The 20031-nt window shown below is 48.1% G+C and overlaps 1 protein-coding gene, 4 long non-coding RNA genes and 1 pseudogene across 15 annotated transcripts in view; 2 read left to right on the top strand and 4 right to left on the bottom strand.

Annotated features, from left to right (window-relative positions):
* POR (cytochrome p450 oxidoreductase) overlaps positions 1-20031 on the bottom strand; it is a 72212-nt gene that overhangs the window by 48149 nt on the left and 4032 nt on the right. Inside the window, exon 2 of one of the 10 annotated variants that reach the window (XM_077995195.1) lies at positions 17174-17274. Within the exon in view, the coding sequence (XP_077851321.1) occupies positions 17174-17187 (14 nt within the window). The 5' untranslated portion in view covers positions 17188-17274. 10 annotated transcript variants of the gene reach the window in all.
* Positions 1-20031, top strand: part of LOC144339788 (uncharacterized) — a 35320-nt gene that overhangs the window by 11951 nt on the left and 3338 nt on the right. The gene's annotated exons all lie outside the window — the stretch shown is intronic.
* Positions 1120-3271, bottom strand: LOC144339778 (uncharacterized). The gene is made up of 2 exons (XR_013415153.1): positions 3035-3271; positions 1120-1911 (listed from the first exon to the last, which is right to left on the bottom strand). It is a non-coding gene; the product is annotated as an uncharacterized LOC144339778 (long non-coding RNA).
* Positions 10631-13900, top strand: LOC144339789 (uncharacterized). Its single transcript, XR_013415164.1, has 3 exons — positions 10631-10737; positions 11503-11567; positions 12795-13900. It is a non-coding gene; the product is annotated as an uncharacterized LOC144339789 (long non-coding RNA).
* On the bottom strand, positions 15049-17047 carry LOC144339759 (uncharacterized). The gene is made up of 2 exons (XR_013415134.1): positions 16983-17047; positions 15049-15472 (listed from the first exon to the last, which is right to left on the bottom strand). It is a non-coding gene; the product is annotated as an uncharacterized LOC144339759 (long non-coding RNA).
* LOC715927 (ribosomal protein uL30-like pseudogene) lies at positions 15389-16766 on the bottom strand (annotated as a pseudogene). The gene has a single exon (XR_013415108.1). The product of XR_013415108.1 is annotated as a ribosomal protein uL30-like pseudogene (transcript).

Genomic DNA, 20031 nt, shown 5'->3' on the forward strand with positions numbered 1-20031 from the left:
TTTTGTAGAGATGGGGTCTCACTAAGTTGCCCAGGCGGGTCTCAAACTCCTAGGCTCAAGCAATCCTCCCACCTTGGCCTCCCAAAGTGCTGGGATAACAGCTATAAGCCATCACACTCGGCCGAGATAAACTTTTAAAGGAGACATCCAGATGAGTGTGTAAGGGCCTAGGGGTCTGTATACCAGTCTAAGGTGTTTGGCCCCGGGGAAGCTGGTGAGGACAGGGCAAGGGGGTGGTGTGATCAGAACGCTGCTACAGGAAGGTAAGACTGTACAACGATGCCTGCACCCCTAATATCAACGCAGTCACAGGGCCTTGACCCAGATGTCCTGGAGAACATTCTCCACTGAAGATGGCCAAACGCCCCCAGCTGATGGCCTTTTTCCCACACAACAGGACTTAATTTAGAAACACATGACCAGCACGCGCCCGATGCAATGACGTGAAAGAGGAAGACAGCTGCTGAGTCAGATATGTGCAAGCATGACTGGGGGATGGGGGGGACAGCGGGCGAACAGCGGGCATGACTCAGCACAAATTGAGCTGACCAGGCCCACACGGGCTGATGCTGCAGCTGCAGCTCCCTGTGCCTGCTTCTAGCAGCATCTCTGGGGCCTCGGCTCCCTGGCTTGAATGCCAAGGAGGTAAGCCCACAGTTCCCCTAAGCTCCAGGGCATTGCATGGATATAATCCAGTGTCAACATTAAAAGGTGGCACAAGGTGATTTACAGGCACAAAACTCTCCATAGGAGTTCATGCTGGTTCATCCTCTTGACCATCCCCACTTTTGCCTCAATTTTTTTTTTTTTTTTAGTTGGAGTTTTGCCCTTGTTGCCCAGGCTGGAGTACAATGGCACGATCTCGGCTCACTGCAGCCTCTGCCTCCCAGGTTCAAGCAATTCTCCTGCCTCAGCCTCCAGAGTAGCTGGGATTACAGGTGCCTGCCACCAGGCCTGGCTAATTTTTGTATTTTTAGTAGAGATAGGGTTTTGCCATGCTGGCCAGGCTGGTCTCAAACTCCTGACCTCAGGTGATCTGTCTCCCTCAGTCTTCCAAAGTGCTGGGATTACAGATGTGAGCCACCAAACCCGGTTTTTTTTTTTTTTTTTTTTTTTTTGAGACAGGATCTGGCTCTTGTCCCCAGGCTGGAGTGCGGTGGCACAATCTAGGCTTACTGCAACCTCCGCCTCCCAGGTTCAAGCAATTCTCCCACCTCAGCCTCCCAAGTAGCTGCGATTACAGGTACCCGCCAACATGCCTGGCTAATTTTTGTATTTTTTGTAGAGATGGGGTTTCACCATGTTGTCTAAGCTAGTGTCAAACTCCTGACCTCAAGTGATCCGCCTGCCTTGGCCTCCCAAGTGCTAGGATTACAGGCATGAGCCACCATGCCTGGCTGATTGCCTCAATTAATTTTGAATAAACATATAGAAAAGAGAAACAGAGAGAGCCAGGGGTCTTGCTTTACTTTTCTCAAATTCTGGGCAGATCAGTTCTGAAGTCAGCTTCTGCCTCTAGCGCAGGGGCGACAGTCTGGAGAGATCACCTGGAGGCAATCAGAATGCTGTCCCCCCAACGCCCCCTGCTCATACACGCATGTGTTACAATCCCTATAGCAAGTCCATGGCAGCAAGCCCACAGCATGGACATTGCTACTCCCTCCTCCTTTACCGAAACGAGAATGGGATGGGCCGAAGTCAACATGGCCTCCCCAAAAGGGAATGCACACTAAGGATTCTTTAATAGAATTCCAAATGAGTTCCACATTGAACATCAAAGACGAACTGCAACAGTCAGAAAGTGGCCCTAGGGAGTAGTCCCCAACACCTGTCACAAGAGAAACAGTAGGCCAGGCACAGGGGCTCACGCCTGTAATCTCAGCACTTTGGGAGGCCAAGGCTGGAGAATTGCTGAGGCCAGAAGTTCGAGACCAGCCTGGGCAACAAAGTGAGACCCCATCTCAAAAAAAAAAAAAATTTATCCAGGTGTGGTAGCATGCACCTGTAGTCCCTACTACTCAGGAGGCTGAGGCAGGAGGATTACTTGAGCCGAGAAGTTAGAGGCTGCAGTGAGCCATGATGATTGTGCCATTGCACTCTAGCCTGGGAGAGAAAGACCCTCTCTCCAAAAAAAAAAAAAAAAAAAAAAGAAAGAAAAAGAAAAAGAAACAGTAAAGGAACTGGACAGGTTAATCCTAAGAAAAGAAGATTCAGAGGCACTTGATCCCTGTTTTAGGTGGTCAGAAAACTGCTAAAGGGAGAGGCCTGTCATTCAGAAACAGGAATAGTCACAGAGGACAGAGGTTTACATCCCCTCCAAGCAAAGACGTTCTAATAAAGGAGTCTGAACACAGAATGCGCTGTTGTGGGCGTGGCTCCCCATCATGGGAGATGTGTCACACAAGGCTGGGTCACAAAGACTTAATGACAGAAAGTGCCTGCACCCCAGGGGCCTGGGAACAGACCAACCAAATTAATGTTAATTAATCTGAGCTGGCTGATGGGTGACGATGCCTGGTGAAAAATCCCAAGTGTCCGAGCTGAGTTAATACTTAAATACAGATCTCTGTCTTTGAAACACACAAACATACACACACACACACACACACACACACACACACACACACGCCCCAAGCAGCCCTTGGACAAAGGCAGGAAGGAAGAAGTACCAACCCTCTCAATTAAAAAACCAGTTCCCTTTGGGAGGCCGAGACGGGCGGATCATGAGGTCAGGAGATCCAGACCATCCTGGCTAACATGGTGAAACCCTGTCTCTACTAAAAAATACAAAAAACTAGCCGGGCGAGGTGGCAGGCACCTGTAGTCCCAGCTACTCGGGAGGCTGAGGCAGGAGAATGGCGTAAACCCGGGAGGCGGAGCTTGCAGTGAGCTGAGATCCAGCCACTGCACTCCAGCCTGGGCGACAGAGCAAGACTCCGTCTCAAAAAAAAAAAAAAAACCAGTTCCGCCAGTCAGGCACAGTGGCTCACGCCTATAATCCCAGCGCTTTGGGAGGCTGAGGTGGGCAGCTCACCTGAGGTCAGGAGTTCGAGACCAGCCTGGCCAACATGATGAAACCCTGTCTCTACTAAAAATACAAAAATTAGCTGGGCGTGATGGTGGGTGCCTGTAGTCCCAGCTGCTTGGGAGGCTGAGGCAGGAGAATCGCTTGAACCCAGTAAGTGGAGGTTGCAGTGAGCCAAGATAGCGCCACTGCATTCCCACCTCGGCCTCCCGTAGTGCTGGGATTACAGGTGTGAGTCACCGTACCTGCCAGACAGTCGTTAATCTTAAAGCTCCCAAATAATCTCCTTTGACTCCATGTCTCACATCCAGGGCGTGCTGGTGCAAAGGGTGGGCTCCCAAGGTCCTGGGAGGACCTTGGCCACCAGCTCTGCCCTGGTGGCTTTGCAGGGTTCAACCCAAGGCTGCTCTCACAGCCTGTGGCTTTTCCAGGGACAGGTTGCAAGGTGCTGATGGATCTACCATTCCGGGGTCTGGATGACAGTGGCCCCCTTCCTACAGCTCCACTAGGCAGTGCCCCAGTGGGAACTCTGTATGGGGCCTCCAACCCCACATTCCTCCTCCACACTGCTCTACCAGAGGTTCTCAGTAAGGGGTCTGCCCCTGCAGCAGGCTTCTGCCTGGGTATCCAGGCTTTCCCATACATCCTCTGAAATCTAGGTGGAGGCTGCCAAGCCTCCTTCACTCTTGCACTCTGTCCACCCACAGGCTCATCATCACATAGAAGCCACCAAGGCTTATGGCTTTCACCCTCTAGTGCGGTCAGCCTGAGCTGTATCTGGGCCCCTTTGAGCCAAGGCTGGAGGCTGAGTGGCCAGGGATGTGAGGAGCAGTGTCCTGAGGCTGTGCAGGGCAGCGGGGCCCTGGCCCTGAGCCTGAACCACAAAGGTCTCCACAACTGTAATGGGAGGGGCTGCCGGGAAGGTCTCTGAAATGCCTTCAAGGCCTTTTTTTTTTTATCCCACAGTCTTGGCTATCAGCACTTGGCTCCTTTTTAAATCTGCAAATCGCTCTAGCAAGTGGTTGCTCCACAGCCTGCTTGAATTCTCTTGAAAAAGGTTTTTCTTTCTCTGTCACATGGCCAGGCTGCCGATTTTCCAAACTTACACTCTGCTTCCCTTTTAAATATAAACTTCAACTTTAAGTCATTTCTTTGCTCCCACATCTGAATGTAGATTGGTATCAAAAGCACCCAGGTCACCTCTTTTTTTTGTTGTTGTTCACTCTGTTGCCTAGGGTGGAAGCTGCATCTTGTTATGAGGGAACATTAGACAAACCCAAACCAAACTGTGAGACGTTGACAGAGACACGGCCTCACATTTTCAAAACTGTCAAGGGCATGAAAGATAAAGACTGAGTGATCTAAGACACACACACACACACACACACACACACACACACACACACATCGATAAAGCAAATATGGTAAAATATTAACAATGGGGAAATCTGGGTAAAGGGCACTCAAGAATTGTTGGCACTGTTGCAACTTTTCTGCAAATCTGAAACTATTTCAAAACAAAAAGTTAAACTTAAATACAGTTCAAAAGACCTACTGAGGCTGGGTGTGGTGGCTCACGCCTGTAATCCCAGTACTTTGGGAGGCCAAGGCAGGTAGATCACCTGAGGTCAGGAGTTAAGAGACTAGCCTGGCCAACATGGTGAAACCCCCATCTCTACTAAAAATACAAAAAATTAGCCAGGCGTGGTGGCACGTGCCTGTAATCCCGGCTGCTCCAGAGGCTGAGGCAGGAGAATCGCTTGAACCTGGGAGGCAGAGGTTGTAGTAAGCCAAGATTGTGCCACTGCACTCCAGCCTGGGCAACAAGAGCAAAACTCTGCTCAAAAAAAAAAACCACCAAAAAAACAAAGAGAGACTTATTGTATAACATGACTATAGTTAGTAGCAATGTGTTGTACTCTTGAAGACTGCTAAGAGTCGATTTTAAGTGTTCTCACCACAAAAAAAAGGTGTGAGGTAATGCATATGTTAATTAGCTCAATTGAGCAATTCTACCAGACTTCAAAACAATATGCCATACACTATAAATATATACAACTTTGTCAATTAAAAAATTTAAAAGCATGTTTAGTGAAGAAAACGTGCTACATTTTAAAACATAAAATTAAAGAAAACATAATCCAAACTCTTATTTGGTTTCATTCTACCAGTTTTGTACATGTATATTACAGGACATACCTTTTTTTTTTTTTTGAGATGGAGTCTCGCTGTTGCCCAGGCTGGAGTGCAGTGGTGCCATCTCGCTCAGCTCACTGCAACCTCCGCCTCCCAGGTTCAAGCGATTCTCCTGCCTCAGCCTCTTGAGTAGCTGGGATTACAGTTGCCTGCCACCATGTTTGGCTAATTTTTGTATTTTTAGAAGAGATGGGGTTTCACTATGTTGGTCAGGCTGGTCTCAAACTCCTGACCTCGTGATCTGCCTGCCTCAGCCTCCCAAAGTGCTGGGATTAGAGGTGTGAGCCACTGTGCCCGGCCATGTTTTTAACATGATTGGTGTTATACTACACATAATTTTGTTCTACTTCTTTTCATATATTAAATTGTGAACATTTTCTCTTGTTATAAATTCTCAAATGTCATTATATTTTCACTATTACAATGTCAAGTTACAGTGCATTTTCCAGTACAGAAAAAAAAATTAAAATTGTTTAAAAAAAAAAGTCATGAAAAACAGGATTGATATATTTTCAACATAAGTCTGGCCGGGCGCGGTGGCTCACGCCTGTAATCCCAGCACTTTGGGAGGCCGAGGCGGGCGGATCACAAGGTCAGGAGATCAAGACCACGGTGAAACCCCGTCTCTACTAAAAATACAAAAAAAATGAGCCGGGCGCAGTGGCGGGCGCCTGTAGTCCCAGCTACTCGGGAGGCTGGGGCAGGAGAATGGCGTGAACCCAGGAGGCGGAGCTTGCAGTGAGCCAGGATCGCGCCACTGCACTCCAGCTTGGGCGACAGAGCAAGACTCCGTCTCAAAAAAAAAAAAACAAAAAAAAAAAACATAAGTCTTTGTAAGCCGCTGATAAGTTCCTTAAAATAGAATTTCTGGCCCAGGCGCAGTGGTGCACGCCTGTAGTCTCAGCACTTTGGGAGGCCCAGGCAGGCAAATCGCTTAAGCTCAGGAGTTTAAGACTAGCCTGGGCAACACATCAAATCCCTGTTTCTACAAAAAATACAACAATTAGCTGGGTGTGTTGGTGCACACCTGCAGTTCCAGCTAGCTGGAGGCTGAGGCATGAGAATCACTTGAACCTGGGAGGAGGAGGTTGCAGTGAGCCAAGACTGCACCACTCCACTCCAGCCTGGGCGGACAGAGCCAGAATTTGTCTCAAAAAAAAAGAATTTCTGAATTTGTCTTAGAAATATTTCTGAATCAAAGGGAATAAATATTTTTAAGGTCCTTGACTTACTGTCAAATTATTTTTCAAAAAGCAATTTATTTCAACATTTCTCTGCAGCTCTTCCTCTTCAAGGCACACTGCTAAGCTGAAGAGACAGGAGCAATTCCACAAAGCACTGTGCGCACGGAAGCCTAGCAGCGGGTGGAAGGAGAGAAAGCTGAAACACAGGAATTAATAAGCACTTAAGGGAGGCCATGACACCTGTGCCCAGCAGGGAGGGCAAACTGAATCAAGTAGTGGCCTCTGCTTCTCTGGTGGAAGACATATTTTTATCTCCTTGCCAAAATAAACAGATGGTGGGAGCCAGTTCATGTGTGGGTGAGTCTGGTAGTGGTTAAGGAGGGCTTCCTGATGGAAAGGGACTCAAAAGGGCAGGTGACAGAGTGGGGAAGAGGCCACACACCAAGGCCAGAAGGGAAAAGAGAGTCATGGCTTTAAAAGGAAAAACAGGCTGGGTGTGGTGGCTCACACTTGTAATCCCAGCACTCTGGGAGGCCGAGGCGAGAGGTTCACTTGAGGACAGGAGTTCGAGACCAGCCTGTCCCACGTGGTGAAACCCCGTCTCTACCAAAAATATTAAAAAATTAGCTGGGTGTGATGACAGGCGCCTGTAATCCCAGCTACTCAGGAGGCTAAGGCAGAAGATTCACTTGAACCTTGGAGGTGGAGGTTGCAGTGAGCCAAGACTGCACCACTGCACTATAGCCTGGGCACAGAGGGAGACTCTGTCTCAAATAAATAAATAAATACATAAAAAAATAAAAATAAATAAATAAAATCACACAATAAGTGGTCCTTTGTAACTGGCTTCTTTCACTTAGAATAATGTCTTCAAGGTCCATCCACGTTGTAGCATGCATCAGCCCTTCATTCCTCTTCATGCCTGAGTAATATTTCATTGTATGGATATACCACATTTTGTCTATCCATTCAATGGGTGATGGATACTTGGATTGTTTCCTCTTGGGGGCTGTTATAAATATTGTTGCTGGCCAGGCACAGTGGCTCATGCCTGTAATCCCAGCACATTGGCAGGCTGAGGCAGGAGGATCAATTGAGGCCAGGAGTTTGAGACCAGCCTGGGCAACACAGTGAAACCCCATCTCTACAAAAAATTTAAAAAACAGTGAGGTGTGGTGGTGCACACCTGTAGTCCCAGCTACTCAGGAGGCTGAGGTGAGGGGATCACTTGAGCCCAGAAATTGGGGGTTACAGTGAGATATGATCCCAACACTGCACTCCAGCCTGGTGACAGAGCAAGACCCTGTCTTTAAAAAATAAATACATAAGAGCCAGGCAAGGTGGCTCATGCCTGTAATCCCAGCACTTTGGGAGGCCGAGGCAGGCGGATCACCTGAGGTTGGTAGTTTGAGACCAGCCTGACCAACATGGAGAAACCCTGTTTCTACTAAAAATACAAAATAAGGCAGGCATGGTGGCGCGTGCCTGTAATCCTAGCTACTCTGGAGGCTGAGGCATAAGAACCACTTGAACCTGGGAGGTGGAGGTTGCAGCGAGCTGAGATCGTGCCACTGCATTCCAGCTTGGGCGACAGAGCGAGCCTCTGTCAGTATAAACGTTTTCTCTTTCCGCGTTTACATTTATTTATTTGTTTATTTATTTTTTAGACAGGGTCTTGCTCTGTTGTCTAGGCTGGAGTGCAGTAGTGCAATCACAGCTCACCACAACCTCTACCTCCCAGGATCAAGTACTCCTCCCACCTCAGCCTCCCAAGGAGCTGGGACTACAGGTGCACACCACTATGCTTGCTAGTTTATGAATGTCTCTAAAACAAGGGTTAGTACCCTTGGTTCTTAAGAAGAAGCACTCAGAATTGCAGAAGAGAGAAAGGCCTGCCTAGTCTACACAGTACTGTGTTTACTGCAGAATCACTAAGCAGGAGCCAAGCAATGCAACCAACATTCACTCAGCACCTACTACATGCCAAGCACCCTGGCTAGGCACTTTCTACGATTTCTTTTGATTCATATGATAAACCTGTTTAGAGAAATATTATTTCATCCATTTTATAGATTCAGATTCAAAGACCTAAGGACCTAGCAAATTACTGAAATTTCCACAACTTACAGAGGGAGATGTAGAGACCTTGTGGGACTCTCTCTGTCACTTCTTGTTGCAACTCTAGACAAGGAAGGGGTGACCCAACTCCTGGCTCACAATGGTCTTGGCGGTTCTCATGCTGGCTACTGCCACCCCACATTCAGCTAGTAGTGGGCTGTGCCATTCAGCAAAAACTGAGTTTCTACTAGTGCATAGAGGACCAGGGAGCCACGGGGGGTGCTCTGGGCGACAGCTTCACCCACAGAATAGGTCTTAGTCAGTGGCTTCCTTCTGTTCAACAAGTAGTTTCAAACCAGCTCTTCCACAAGCTGACAGGGAACAATGGTACTAATGAGACAGACAGGCCAGATGGCCCATGGGCTGAGACCTCACAGGGCACCATATTGGTCATTCCCTCCCCAGCGTTGCTTGCATTTCACCTTGGTGTTAGGTCATTGCTATGCATTTAAGGCTGGTGTCAATCAATTGTGTATTGAGGCCAGGCATGTTGGCTCACACCTGCTATCCCAGTTCTTTGGGAGGACAAAGTGGGAAGATCACTTGAGGTCAGGAGCTCAAGACCAGCTTGGCCAACATGGTGAAACTAAAAATACAAAAAGTAGCTGGGCATGGTGGTGCACGCTCTGTAATCCCAGCTACTCAGGAGGCCGAGGCAGGAAAATTGCTTGAATCCGGGAGGCGGAGGTTGCACTGAGCCGAGATCGTGCCACTGCACTCCAGCCTGGGAGATAGAGCGAGACTCGGTCTCAAAAAAAAAAAGTGTATTGAGCACCAGCTCTAGGTCATCTCTGTGACCTGTGATTGGATATTCATAGCATGTGTTTAAATTCTAGAATGTGGGTAGTAGGGTTACTAAAAACCCACAACACGAACGAGTCAGTAATAATTAGATCCCATCGCTACGGTGACAAAGGACTGTCATGCAGTGTCTATAAACGCATTATAATTATTACACCATTTACAAGATTTCCCATACAGCTTTCTATTGCCCCATGTTGTCTTACAAGGAAGACAAAATCCTTTGGTGCTGGCCTGACATTGTACCATGCCTGCTGCTCGAGACAGGTACACTAGGTTACCCAAGACGCTGCTTTGGACTGAGGGCTTCGTGCTTCATTTGTCAGACACCACCAAGAGAGCTGCGTACTTGACTGCAGCGAGCTGTGAAGATGTGCTTGGGTTGGGAGAACCACGGCCCTGCTGCACCTGCTGGGGCTTCCTGTTAGAAAAGAGACCCACCACATCACATAGTACACCTGCATGAGAGGCTACAGGGAAAGTCCTCCTGAGCAGTGACCCACATTGCATGGCTTCACGTTGAACTCTAAGCAACGTCTAGTGTGGGCAGGGTGACTCCACCAGGCCCCTGGCCTCCATAAGGTGACTCCGTGGTTCAAGTAGCTTTTTCTCTTGTCATTCCACCATCTCAATGTACAACTTCCGGGGCCGTCCTGATGGGAAGAAGATTGTTGGAAGGCCCGGCCCTGGCTCTTAAATGCTTTCATCCAGAAGTGACATACATCACTTCCTCTCACAGACCATTACCCGAAGTTAACTTCAAGAGGGCTTAGAAATGTGTGGGAGCCCAGAAACACAGTGAAGGTATGGCTGCTGCAGGTGTCCAGGACTAGCTCAAGGTGACAGGGAACGGGTAGCACAACTGGTGGGAATCTAGTTGCTCAAGAACTTATGACCTATAAACCTGATTTTTAAAAACTGAGGTAGAAGCCGGGCACGGTGGCTCACACCTGTAATCCCAGTACTTTGGGAGGCTGAGGCAGGTGGATCACAAGGTCAGGAGTTCAAGACCAGCCCGGCCAACATAGTGAAACCCTATCTCTACTAAAAATACAAAAATTAGCCGGGCATGGTGGTGCGTGCCTGTAATCCCAGCTAGTCGGGAGGCTGAGGCAGGAGAATCGCTTGAACCCAGGAGGCGGAGGTTGTGGTAAGTAGAGATTGTGCCATTGTACTCCAGCCTGGGTAACAGAGCAAGACTCTGTCTCAAAAAAAAAAAAAAAAAAAAAGAAAAGAAAAGAAAAGAAAGAAAGAAAAGAAAAGAAAGAAACCTGAGATAGAGACTGGGAGCAGTGGCTCATGCCTCAGGCCGAGGCAGGCAGGATCACTTGAGGTCAGGAGTTTGAGACCAGTCTGGCCAACATGGTGAAACCCTGTCTCTACCAAAAATACAAAAATTAGCTGGGCGTGGTGGTGGGTGCCTGTAATCCCAGCTACTCAGAAGGCTGAAGCAAGAGAATCACTGGAACCCGGGAGGCAGAGGTTGCAGTGGGATAAGATTGGGCCACTGCACTCCAGCCTGGACCACGGAGTGAGAGTCAGTCTCAAAAAACAAACAAACAAACAAACAAAAAAGAACTGAGACAGAATTCACACACCATAAAATTCATCATTTTAAAGTGTAAAATTCAGTGGTTTTCACTATATTCACCCACTGTGCAAGCATCACCACTACCAGATTCCAGAGCATCTTCATACCCCCCAAAAGAAATCCCACACTCATCAGCAGTCACTCCCCACTCCTGAACTGGTTTTTGTTTTTGGGGTTTTTTTTTTTTTTTTTTTTTTTTTTTTTTTTTGAGACGGAGTCTCACGCTGTTGCCCAGGCTGGAGTGCAGTGGCGCGATCTCGGCTCACTGCAAACTCCGCCTCCTGGGTTCACACCATTCTCCTGCCTCAGCCTCCTGAGTAGCTAGGACTACAGGCGCCCGCCACCGCACCCGGCTAATTTTTTGTATTTTTAGTAGAGACGGGGTTTCACTGTGGTCTCAATCTCCTGACCTTGTGATCCGCCCGCCTCGGCCTCCCAAAGTGCTGGGATTACAGGCTTGAGCCACCGCGCCCGGCTGGGGTTTTTTTTTGAGACAGGGTCTCACTCTGTCAGCCAGGCTGCTGTACAGTGGCGTGATCACAGCCCAGTCTCCTGCATTGCTGGGACTACAGGCACCCACCACCAAGCCCCGTGAATTTTTTGTATTTTTTATAAGAGATGGGGTTTCAGCCAGGTGCGGTGGCTCACGCCTGTAATCCCAGCACTTTGGGAGGCCAAGGCAGGCAGATCACGTGGTCAGGAGATGGAGACCGTCCTGGCTAACACGGTGAAACCCTGTCTCTACTAAAAACACAAACAATTAGCCGGGCATGGTGGCGGGCGCCTGTAGTCCCAGCTACTCGGGAGGCTGAGGCAGGAGAATAGCATGAACCCAGGAGGCAGAGCTTGCAGTGAGCCAAGATCACGCCACTGTACTCCAGCCTGGGCGACAGAGCGAGACTCTGTCTTAAAAAAAAAAAAAAAAAAAAGATATGGGGTTTCACCATGTTGCCCAGGTTGGTCTCGAACTCCCGGGCTCAAGCCATTAGCCCATCTCAATCTCCCAAAGTGCTGCGATTACAGGTGTGAGCCACCAAGCCCGGCCCTGACTTGTTTTTAACTAATGAACAGAGTAAGTTGTCTAACAGAATACTTTCCCCTCTTATAATGTAATGTACATGTAATAACAAACAGCATGTGGTAAGCACTTACAATAGACAGTCTGCTACTTTATTTCATCCTTACAACACTGCTCTGATGTACAGGAGCTGTAATTATCACAAAGGTTAAAATTCCTTGTCCAACATTAGGGAATCAACAAATGGTGGCACCAGGATTCAAACCCAGGGCAACGGTCTCCAGAGCTATTCTATCAACCATCTGTCTGCCCTTCAAGACCTTTTTAGGACACGGCGAAGTTACAGGTAGACGCAGCCTCACTGGATGACTTGGGGTTCATTTTGCAGCTGACATCCTGGCCACATCATTGGAGGAGAGCATTGCCCAAGATGACATAAGCCCTGCAGAAGGACACGGGATTGGTCTCATGTCTGGGTGGAGCTATTCTGCATCCCTGTAACCCTGGTGCTCATCAGACTTGGCATAACATGGGCACTCAATATTTGCTGCTGTTTTTTTTTTTTTTGAGACGGACTTTCGTTCTTGTTGCCCAGGCCGGATGGAATGCAACGGCGCAACCTCAGCTCACCGCAACCTCTGCCCCCTGGTTCAAGCGATTCTCCTGCCTCAGCCTCCTGAGTAGCTGGGATTGCAGGCATGCATCACCACGCCCGGCTAATTTTGTATTTTTCGTAGAAACGAGTTTTTCCATGTTGGTCAGGCTGGTCTCAAACTCCCGACCTCAGGTGATCTGCCTGTCTCGGTCTCCCAAAGTGCAGGGATTAAGAGGCGTGAGCCACCACGCCCGGTCGGCACTCAGTAATTGTTTGCTGAATGACTGAATGAACAGAATCTCCCAGACTAGAGTCAATGCTTCGCCCTCCATGGAACGGCACACTGGCCCTTCCGCCCGGAAGAAGCATGGAAACAGAGCCGTGCTGCTTTCTAAGGCCTCTTGGCCCTGCCTGAAATCACCTACTAAAGGGCAAGAAACCCTTTCAAATGTGACAGGAAAAAATGGCAGGGGCCCAGGTACAGTGGCTGATGCCTGTAATTCCAGCACTTTGGGAGGTCAACAGGAGGATCATTTGAGCCCAGGAGTTTGAGATCGGCCTGGGCAACACAGCAAGACCCCATCTCTGAGGAAAGGGGAAGGGAAAGGGGAAGGGAAAAAGAAAGACTAGTCAAGCATGGTGGCATATGCCTGTAGTCCCAGCTACCTGAAAGGGCTTAAGGAGTTTGAGATTGCAGTGAGTAATGATCCTGGGTGACAGAGCAAGTGTCCTGCGTTAAAAACAAAAAAAAAAGAAAGAAAAAGAAAAAAAGCAGGACACTGCACGTGGGAGGTACTAAGAGATTCAGAACCTTCACTTTGGACTGGCTGCCTCTCACTCTGGCACAAAATCGCTCCTCGCTCTGCCAGATTCTCAAGCTTCACTCCCGCCTGTTAAAGTAATCACTCTGATTCTATTCTCTTGCTCACACCTCCCAAATAAATGCCCTTACAGAATTTACAACTGAGCCTGAACCTCTCAGCCTCTTATCTAGATGGGACCCAGAAAGGGTCACCTGTGGGAACACTCCTGTTCTTGAAAACTGCGCCTCCACCCTGGCCTAGGGCAACATCATGCTTCATCTTGCTGGTCTTTTCCACACACAACAGAAGTCCCGGCACCTCAAAGAGAGCTTGGCATATATATGGCGCTCTACAAACACTTGCTGAGTACAGGGGCTGCTGCCCAGTGCTTTATTCAATGATCCTTGTGTAAAGGCCCAGGGAAAAGCACTTTTTAAAAAACAATTTTAAAGACGGGGTCTTGCTCCATCATCCAGGCTGCAGTGCAGTGGTGCAATCATAGCTTACTACAGCCTTGAACTCTCAGGCTCAAGTGATCGTCCTGCTTCAGCCTCTTGAGTAGCTGGGATTACAGGCGCCTACCACCATGCCTGGCTAATTTTTTAAATGTGTATTTTCTTGTGGAAGAGACAGGTTCTCTCTCTGTTGCCCAGGCTGGTGTCAAACTCCTGGCCACAAGTGATCCTCCTGCCTCAGCCTCCCAAAGTGCTGGGACTTCAGACATGGATCATCGCACCCAGCTGAAAAATACTAACGAGAAACTGATCGGCTTCCTTTTTCCGATAATGTTTGCTATATAATCCCATCCTTCTTTGCCCTGGCATCTAGGAAGCTCTGGGCGGAGTTGTGTGCTCAATTACAAGAGCTGCCCGGGACGGCTTTTTGATACCATCACCTCCTAGAGTCCTTCTCTCAATTACTACGCTCTCAACTTTCAGTTCCCTCTCCGGTTTTTGATTTGGTTGGGGAAAGCATGAAACTTGAAATTCAACAAACTCACAATGCAGCTGAGCTACGAAAGGCCGACAGACCATGGTTCAAAACCCAGATATGCCACCTACGCACTCTGGGATCCTGGGCACACGATTTACCATAGCCCGTCTCCGGGATGACCATCCTCACAGTGCTATGTTGGTTACATGAGACAGAAACACCCAGCGCAGACACTCAACGGTTATACTCAACCCCTTTTATTTTCACTAGAATTTTCTATTATTCATTTATTTTGGGAATTTTCTATTTTTTGTTTATTATTGTATATTTTGAGATGCGGTCTCACTCTATCACCCAGGCTGGAGTGCAATGGTCTGATGATGGCTCACTGCAGCCTCGACCTCCCTGGGCTCAGGTGATCCTCCCACCTCAGCCTCCCAAGTAGCTGGAACGACAGGCGCATGCCACCACACCCTGCTAGTTTTTAAACACTGATGTTTAAAAACACTAATTTTTAAACAGAGATGGTGTTTTGCCACACGGCCCAGGTTGGTCTTGAATTCCTCGGTTCAAGTGATCTGTCCACCTCAGCCTCCCACAGTGCTAAGATTATAGGCATGAGCCACTGCGCCAGGCCCTAGAATTTTTAAAATAAACAAATTTATTCAAGTCTTCAGCATCCAGGTAACTGATCTAGACGGATTCAGAAAGAGTCAGAATATTCTTCAATTATAAAATTATTACTGAATAAATTATCAACTACAGAAGGAACTTGAGACACAAATTTTTTTTTCAGAGACAAGTGAATATTTATTTTTATGCCTTTCTTCCTATGTGTATTTCAAGTCTTCTTCAAGGCCCCAGGAATCTCTGGATTCAATTCTGTCCCTGGGCTTGGTCAACTGCTGCAGGAATCTTAGGGAGCCTTGTACAAATGATAGAGTTACTCATTTACCAACATTAAACCCTAGAATAGAAGATGTAACAAAGCAGGACTCCTTCTTCCATGAAATGTGATTTCAGATGAGGCAGCAGCCAATGTAGAAAATCCCGGAATTTTCCTTGGAACTAGACTGTGATGAGAGGTGCTTGCCATGAACGTAAGCTATTGTCTTTCCTTTTTTTTTTTTTTTTTTTGAGATGGAGTTTCACTCTTGTTGCCCAGGCTGGAGTACAATGGTGTGATCTCAGCTCACCACAACCTCCGCCTCCCGGGTTCAAACAATTCTCCTGCCTCAGCCTCCCAAGTAGCTGGGATTACAGGCATGCACCACCACGCTTGGCTAATTTTTGTATTTTTAGTAGAGATGGGGTTTCACCATGTTGGTCAGGCTGATCTCAAACTCCCGACCTCAGGTGATCTGCCCACCTCAGCCTCCCAAAGTGCTAGGATTACAGGCGTGAGCCACTGCGCCCGTCCAGCCACTGTCTTTCCTTTGACCTTTCCTTTCCAGTTTTTGAAGATAAAGCAGGAAATAATCTTCTCTGAAGATACTTGATAAAAATCCTGCCCCTCCATCCAAAAAACAACACATGCTTCCACTTCATTGATAAAAATTTACTGCAGTTTGGCACCTGCCTCTAGTTCAGCTGGCGGATGAGCTGACTGATGCACACACCCCCAGAAGATGGAGGTGTGCCCATCTCCTTGAGGAAGCCCACTCTATTTCTGGTAGCATGACGGGCTACTGAGAGGTGGAAAGGGCGCAAGAACCATGAGATCTCCTGGAAATGCTTCTCCGGGAAGGCAATTTCATGAATGAGGTCTTCCAAGCAAATGACACCAAACTTTCCCAGGTGCTCCTCAATCACTGTGTTGTCAGAGGGATGGTCTTACTCTTGACCTTGGCTTGTCCATGTTTCAGAACAAGTTCCCAGAGTGACTTCAGATTTGGAAGTCCCCAGGTCACAAAAGATTCCACTATACGCAGCGTTTTTAGGTTCTGGAGGGTGACTTTTACAAAGACACCAGTAAAAATTTTCTTTAGGCGAAGTCTTGCAATGGTTCTCTGCACCAGTAAACTCACACCATCAATCCTTTCGATGCGTACAACAAAGGCCAACGAGTGTTTATCTGGCGATTCCAAGGCGTGAGGTTTCACTTCTAATCGTCTGAGACGCACCTTGTCATGTTTCTGCCACCAGGAATCAGGTAGGAATGATTCCAGTCGCTTAACCCTGAGCCCTTTTCCTTTCCTCTGCTCCTTCTTTGCCAAAAGTGCCTGCTTTGACTGGGTGGCTTCGAGGGCTTGATAAGCCTTCCTCTCTTTCAGGAGATTTTTCTGGAGCCAAAGGGGTTTTTCTTTGCTCCTGCTTCGCCATCTTTCTAGTGTTGCAGCTACTGATCATGCACAACCCCACCATTGACACAAAATGTTATACCCGGATGGAAAACTAACATCCTACCAAAAGTTCCTACTGTACCTTGGAATAATCTTCAAAAGTACAGATCAGGCCAGGCGCAGTGGCTCACGCTTGTAATCCCAGCACTTCGGAAGGCCCTGGCGGGCAGACTGCTTCAGGCCAGGCGTTCAAGACCAGCCTGGGCAACACGGTGATACATGGTGAAACCCCATCTGTACTAAAAATTACAAAACATTAGCCAGGTGTGATGGCGCACACCTGTAATCCCAGCTACTCAGGAGGTTGAGGCACGAGAATTGCTTGAACCCAGGAGGCAGAGGTTGCAGTGAGCCGAGATTGCACCTGCACTCCAGCCTGGGCGACAGAGTGACAGACTCTGCCTCAAAAAAAAAAAAAAAGAAAAGAAAAGAAAAAAAGAAAAAAAAGATACAGATCAGACCCAATTTTGACATCTGAGCTCAGTCAATATGCAGGAGAAAGCTCAGCAGTAAACTTGGGGGATAGAAGCCATATTTATTCATTCACCCATTCATCCAAGTGCCTACCTTATGCCTGGCATTGTTCTATGCCCCCAGCTTACACTTGCAGAAGTGACAGGGAGGTTCCCTGTTCACTGAATCCACCTTCTAGTCCAACCATATTACCACTAGGGAGGGGAGAATGAGACACTTTTAAGTCACTGTTTATCCTTTATGAAAGCAGATGGAGAAGAAAACACGCATTAAGACAGTGACAGTGACCGGGCACAGTGGCTCATGCCTATTATCTCACCACTTTGGGAGGCTGAGCAGGGTGGACCACTTGAGGCCAGGAGTTCGAGAAAGGCCTGTCCAACATGGTGAAACCCTGTCTCTACTAAAAATACAAAAATTAGCTGGGTGTGGTGGCACATGCCTGTAGTCCCAGCTACTCGGGAAGCTGAGGCATGAGAATCACTTGAACCTGATAGGCGGAGGTTACGGTGAGCCAAATCGTGCCACTGCACTCCAGCCTGGGTGAAGAGAAAGGAGGGGTGACAGAAGCAGGGTTCCAAGATCAACTAGCAATGGTACCATGGGCAGATCCTGGGACGTGGTGGGGAGGGAAAGAGAGGGAGAATTATGGGTCAGTTAAGGGTCAGTGCAGCAGGAAGTGACAAGGGGCTACAGTAAGACCATAGCAGTAGAAAGAGATTCAAAGGGCCAGGCGTGGTAGCTCACGCCTGTAATCCCAGCACTTTGGGAGGCCGAGACAGGCAGACTGCCTGAGGTCAGGAGTTCGAGACCAGCCTGGCCAACATAGTGAAACCCTGTCTCTACTAAAAATACAAAAATTAGCTGGACACGGGGCCGCGTGCCTGTAATCCCAGCTACTCGGGATGCTGAGGCAGGAGAACAGCTGGAACCTGGGAGGCGGAGACTGCAGTGAGCTGAGATTGTGCCACTTCACTCTGAGCGACAGAGCGAGACTCTGTCTCAAAAAAAAAAGATTCAAAGACTAAAAACTTACAGGACTTGGTGGTGGTGGGAGACGCAGAATGGAGAGGAAGGGAAAAGGGACAGGTGTCTTTTGTCCCTGGAGCTTCAGAGTCCAGGAAGTCGGTGAGGCCACAGACAGACAGCGCTCTTGTGGAGGTTTCGGGGACATGGGCCGGGAGCTTTTGATCACTACTGTGACACTGAATGACTCCTGAGTTTGCAAATCACATTATCTAAGGAATGCGTCCAGCGTGTCCACGGAAGACTGTGTGGTTTCGTGAGGGTCTGAAGCCCTTTACCAAACCAACAGTGGCTTTTCGTCACAAGACCACAAATACCTGCTGGAACATATTCTGATGCCTGGACTGTGTACCAGCCAAACTGCACTCTGAATGATCCCAGGCACCACTGGTTAATACACTCTCCTGTGTATTCAAGAGCTGCCATCCCTGTTTGCAGTGTTGAAAACTCACCCCAGGTGACCTACGGTCATTACACATGAGTTCAGAAAGGTGATCGCAGTTCACGTGTGCCTAACAAACCCTGCAAACCTTTGTACAGACCCGGCCTACCCAACTCACTGATGATGCATGCCCACAAAGATCGAAGTATCACTAGGACACAGTGCTCTAAGAACACTGGCATCAACACCACAGAGGTGATGTGATGCTGAGCTCAGAAACAGGGCTGTAGGAAAAAGTACCGAAGATAAAACAAGGGTAGATAAATAGAATGACTAAGCACTGGTCCTAACTTTCACCTAGAAATAAATTACATCTGTTCCAAGTTAGAGGACACGCCCCACGGCGCCCCATCTTCCTATTCGTTACTACATCCAAGTAGACAAAAGGCAACTTTTCCCCTTCTATTCTCCTACCAGATGTCTCCCAAAGAATTCAATTCTTATGCTGGACACACTGACTCATGCCTGGTAATCCTAGCACTTTGGGAGGCTGAGGCGGGTGGATCACTTGAGATCAGGAGTTTGAAACCAGCCTGGCCAACACAGTGAAACCTCATCTCTACTAAAAATACAAAAAAAAAAAAAAAATTCGCGGATGTGGTGGCACGCGCCTGTAATCCCAGCTACTTGGGAGGCTGAGGCAGAATTGCTTGCACCTGGGAGGCAGAGGGTGCAGTGAGCCAAGATCACACCACTGCACTCCAGCCTGGGTGAAAGAGTGAGATTCTGTCTCAAGAAAAAAAAAACAAAAAACAGAATTCAACTCTTGGAGAAGAGTCCACAGATTGGCCACAAACATATTCTAGGTTAGCCTTGAAACTGACGCATTTCGGGAAACTATGTGTACAATTCTCTCAGCTATGTACAGATGCTGTACAAAGGAGGTCCGAATGCCACACCCTCCAGCACTCCAATTAAAGGACAGTTCTTAGATATCCCCCTATCTAAGTCACCTCTTTACAAGTGAAATAAATAAGCTTCCCACATCAACAGTTTGCTGCACAAGCCACCAGAAGGATCAGGTTTCCCGGGGCTCTGTTCACAACACATCTAAGCATCAACTGAGTTGCCACACCGCCCAGCATTCAGAATTAACAGTTACTGGGCTGGGCATGGTGGTGTATGCCTGTAATCCCAGCTTTTTGGGAGGCTGAGACAGGAGGCTCACTTGAGGCGAGGAGTTCGAGACCGGCCTGGGCAACATAGCCAGACCCCACTTCTACAAATAACAATAAATAAATAAATAGAGAGAAAAGCAAAGAAAGAAACAAACTGATGAATGTGGCTCCAGTGAACCCAACCAACTGGAGCCACCAATCCACAAAGAACCATGGTTTGCCCCATGGAATTTCACCATCTCCTCTCCCTCTCTCATGCATACACAGACACACACACACACACACACACACACACACAGACGCAGACAGGTGTGTGCAAACTAATCCCAACAAGAATACAACTGACGTAAACGTCTCGCTTGGGG

This window comes from Macaca mulatta, chromosome 3, assembly GCF_049350105.2.
Source record: "Macaca mulatta isolate MMU2019108-1 chromosome 3, T2T-MMU8v2.0, whole genome shotgun sequence".
Taxonomy (NCBI): Eukaryota; Metazoa; Chordata; class Mammalia; order Primates; family Cercopithecidae; genus Macaca; species Macaca mulatta.